This window comes from Frankliniella occidentalis, unplaced genomic scaffold (genome assembly GCF_000697945.3).
Source record: "Frankliniella occidentalis isolate FOCC.00 unplaced genomic scaffold, Focc_3.1 Scaffold125, whole genome shotgun sequence".
Lineage (NCBI taxonomy): Eukaryota > Metazoa > Arthropoda > Insecta > Thysanoptera > Thripidae > Frankliniella > Frankliniella occidentalis.
The window spans coordinates 234545-238937 of NW_026267252.1; the positions used below are offsets into that span (position 1 = coordinate 234545).

Here is a 4393-nt window from a genome sequence, read left to right on the forward strand (position 1 = left end):
CCTCTCTCTCGCAGAGAAGTCCTACAGACTTGCATTGCATACGCGTCTAGGGTTGAAATTTTCCAGAAAATATCCGAAAATTCCCGGAAAAGAACGGAAAACCTACAAAGTCTGGGAAATTTTCCAATTCTTTTCCTGAAATTTTCCTTTTTTTTCCTGAAATTTTTTGGAAACTTTACAGGGTTTCCAGCCCTATCCGCGTCGCCCTTCCACTGCAACAAATATCGTATGCAAACAACGACATTTTCTTGTCAGTTTTTTTTTTGTCTAGTACATAATACCGCAAACGATGTCGTCGTTCACGATATTATAAGGAACCTCCTTTGACAAAACGAACGAAACCAATCGATTCAAAATTTCCTGAGCCATAGTCTCTTTCTCTGAAGGGTCCATACAACCTCAGCATCAGCCTAAATGCTTTCTCGACAATCGTCTCTGTTTTATAGAGGCGGGATCCGGAGAGGGAGAGGGAGAGAGAGTGAGAGAGAGAGAGGCATATTAGTCGGCACCTCTTATTAAAATGGATCTCGTCTCATTCTTCGGCACGACATAAAACTGCGAGGGCCTTCAAGTTGTCAGGGGGTGCGCACAACGACGGGCTTCACATTTATCACCCCCCCTCCACTCTATCTCTAGCACTCCCCCCTCCCGACCCCTCCTTTCGTCATTATTTCTTTTTATCATTTTATTATTATCATGTCATTTATTTTCCTATCCAGACCACTCCTCCTCGGCCGGCGGCGGCGGAGCATTTGGCAGGACGTCAACGCCCACAGGTCGGACCCGCTGGACTTAACTCCCACTCCTCTCCATACCACAAATCATTTCCCCACTGGATCACAATGAAAATTGCGCAGCGCTTCCGAGAGGCAGACCGGGCTGGCAGTGATTGTATATTAGTTTCTCGACCGTCTGTAATTAAGAACGCCGTGCCAGAAAAAAAAAAGAACAGGGAAAGAGAGAGAGAGAGAGAGAGAGAGAGAGAGAGAGAGAGAGAGACCATAAGTAAGAGGTGGAAAATGACGCATCTGAAGTATAGTATTACTAGCAGCAAGACTGCGCACTTATGCTTATGAAAAAAAAGAAAACAATAAACGGACCACAGTTACAGTTCTCCCCAGTCGGTCGGTCGGTCTGTCTGTCTGTCTGTCTGTCCGTCTGACTGTCTGTCTGTCTGTGTCTGTACTTTCATGTAGAGGCACACAGTCTCCCGGGTACTCTTTGAGACGGCAGACGACGTCGCAAAGCAGACAATACAACGTCACAGCGTGACGGGGTGGGGGCGGGGGGTCCACCCGCTGCAGTGCGACAAGGCAAGTGGACAGGAAGTCAGATGGGGCAGCGAGCTGTTGGGCGACAGACTGACCTGAGTGGTCCTCTTCTTGCACTTGTCGGAGGCGGCGAAGATGTTGAGCTGGGTGGAGCCGGGCGGCAGCGGGCACTGGTCGATGTCGACCCTCCGGAGGTCGATGTCGATGCCGCTCGTGCCCCTGTAGGGCAGGACCAGAGAGCGGCGGGTTAAGAGACCGAAAAAACTAACAGTCGGCGAAACCGTCATTATTATTGTTTTATTTGGGTGCAACTAACTAAGCAAGCGAGCAAAAGCACAAACAAGTTTAGACCATTACTCTCACGGCGACTGCGAGAAGGTGCGAAATGACAAGTGTCTATATACATCTTCTTTTTCACGGATGGCCTTCCCCTTTCCCTTTGGAAGTTTACAAGCATCGCTCCCCCCCCCCTCTCTTTTATCTTATGCCCTCTCCGTCACATGCTTTCGAATTCCCTTTCCATGTCGCCGACGGTCGCTCGCGGGGTCGCATTGAGGCGTATTGAGGTAAAGCGTATCAGCCGACATGGATTTTGCACCCATGTGGCCTTTCCGATCGACCCAGACCTTTTTATTTTTTTTCTCTCGTTCTCCTTCAATTATTCCCTTTCTCTGCGTTCTGAAGATGATGATTAGAGAGTCTTTCAGATGGATACGGCCGTCGTCGTCGTCACGGGGATTTTCTTTTCTTTTTCGAAAAAAAGCAGAAGGCGACCCCGGGCAACGACGGAATAATAATAAAAATAATAATCGTCTCTCCCTAAACGAAGTTATCAAACAGAAATCTGTTGTACGGCGCGGAGCAGAAAGTAATCCGCTCTTCCACTCCATCTTATACAACTCTCCACTTCCTAATGAAGCTTGCAGCAGTCACGGCTGGTGATTTGTCACCCCCGGGAATCCGTATTGTCATGCACAGTTGGGGTGCGTTCAAAAATACGTCTTTTACACACTAACTGGATTTGTAACTTTTATTTGTACAAACTTAAACAATCAAATTTTTTGCACAGATTTCTGCGTTTATTTGAACACTTATTTGTAAAAAAACATGCATTTTGGCGTAAAACTTATTGCGAAACGAGGCGTAGGTTTAACTTGGTGCAAAACGTTTGCATAAAAACATTCAAATACATTTAGTGTGTACAAAAGATTCTGAACGAAAGGTTGATATATTTTTTTTCGCGTGTCAAACCCCTCTCTAGCTCGTGCCAGTTTTATAGACGTTACGTGACGTAGTTGTGTGCGGACGGCGTGGTGGCGGCGCTCCTCCCAAGCCGGGCCGACGTGGCAGAGCGTTACGGAGCGTTACTCACTTGAAGTGATAGGAGCCGTTGGCGTAGCCGAAGAAGGGCACGGTGTAGGTGAGCATCCAGATGTTGCCGCCGCCGCAGTCGTAGTAGGGCTTGCTCCACTTGCCGTCCTCGTACATCACGGCCAGGATCTCGTCGGGGAAGCGGTGCGTGTGCGCTGTCGAGTTGAAGGTGTACGTGTGAAAGCCTGCGGCAGGGAAATGAAAGAAAATAATGTAAAATACACGGTAAACATGAGTCCACTTTCTTGAATGGCGGTCATAAGGTGTCCCGTTTTTCGTTATTTTCTTTCGACGAGGACTAACTGACAATATTTTACTTTTGTATTCACGCGATGCAGCGAACCGGTAACCGGTACCAAGATAAAAGCAGTATTGTTAGGACGCGGAGGTGCGCAGGGAACGTCCCTTGACTCTTCGCGCCGAACACCGGGGCGGCTCGCAGCGCAGCGATCCGATCAAATCCGATCTGAGCGGAATGGAAAGAGTTGGCGCGACTCGAGTCGTGGGCGGGGGGCGGGGCAGGGCGGGGTCATGCAGCGCCGAGCGGGGCCCGCGAGCCCAAAGCCGAACCACCCGCGCGCCCACCTCTCGGAATCGCATAAAGTAAACCATCGCATTAATGCTTCCCCCCACACCCCTCGCCATTCTAGCGGTGGGGGAGAAGACAAGATGATGAAAGGGACAGGTTTGTCAGGATCCACCTCCGGGCGCCCCTGGCCGAGGCAGCCGCACAGGCAGGCCTGGCGACGAGTGGATCAGCCGAGCTGTCCGCCGCTCGCCCGCTGCTGTGCTGTCCAGGGACAGGAGCAGGGCCCACGCCAGGACAGCCTATTCTTTGAGCAGAGGCTCATTTCCGGCACGGGCCGGACAAAGCCGGACAACAAACTCGCTGATAGCCGGAGGGGTAGGGTGGGGGGAGGGGGGTTAAAGAGACAGGGATGAAGGGGGGGGGGGACAACAGCAGGGCGCTCGAATATGCATTTCAAAGAGTCGGCAGTGAAAGCGTTATTTCGACAAAACAACGTGTCGTTGAGTGCAATGCAGCGGGTGGGACAGAGGGCGGGGTAGGGCAGGGCGGGGAGGGACGGGTGGCACTCGTGGGCGATGATCACGATAGAACGCCAGTGAGTGCCCGCGCTACACTCTCGCGCTTCGCGCTCCCTCTCGCCGTTACTACACTGTTCAAATTATTTTGTTGGGATTTCACGAAGATTCACTCACTAATAACCACCTGCCGTGGGAATTCCCCAGAGCTCCCAGAGGGCTTTTCGTTTTCCAGTTGTGAAACGGTTTTCCGTTGTTGCAAAGATCGTTGAAAGAGACACGTTATGATGTGCCCACGCCCAGAAGCTTAATTCGACAGTTAAAAAAGTCATCGTCACTATGCACTAGTACGGAGGCCGTTTGGGGAAACCCAAATAAGGACAGCGGTAATTTAAATCGCGACTAACTTCTTCGCTGATTCCCAGATACATATTTTAAACAGTGCAAAAGTGTGGAGCAGAGTCGTGCTGACTTGGCGGGGCGTGGTGGGGCCTAGGGGTAGACCACCGACACACGGCGCCCCAGCCGGACCGGCGACGGCGAGCAAATACGGCTGGCAGGCCTTGATCGACCAGCCGTCTGCCGTTGCTGCCGCTGCCGCCACCGCCGCCGTCGCCGCCGGTTCCTTGGTTCCTTCTTGTCCACATTAGCGCTCCTTAGCCCGCCACCGCAACAGCACCTGGGAGGGGAGCACCCCCTCCCCCCTT

General features: G+C 51.6%; 1 protein-coding gene across 3 annotated transcripts in view; it reads right to left on the bottom strand.

Moving 5' to 3' along the window:
• Nucleotides 1-4393, bottom strand: part of LOC113202891 (probable G-protein coupled receptor 158) — a 127800-nt gene that overhangs the window by 39548 nt on the left and 83859 nt on the right. For all 3 annotated transcript variants that reach the window (XM_052270478.1, XM_052270479.1, XM_052270477.1), the window contains exons 4-5: nt 2644-2827; nt 1367-1490 (exon numbers count right to left, since the gene is read on the bottom strand). In XM_052270478.1, the coding sequence (XP_052126438.1) occupies nt 1367-1490; nt 2644-2827 (308 nt within the window). The remainder of the gene's footprint in view (nt 1-1366; nt 1491-2643; nt 2828-4393) is intronic.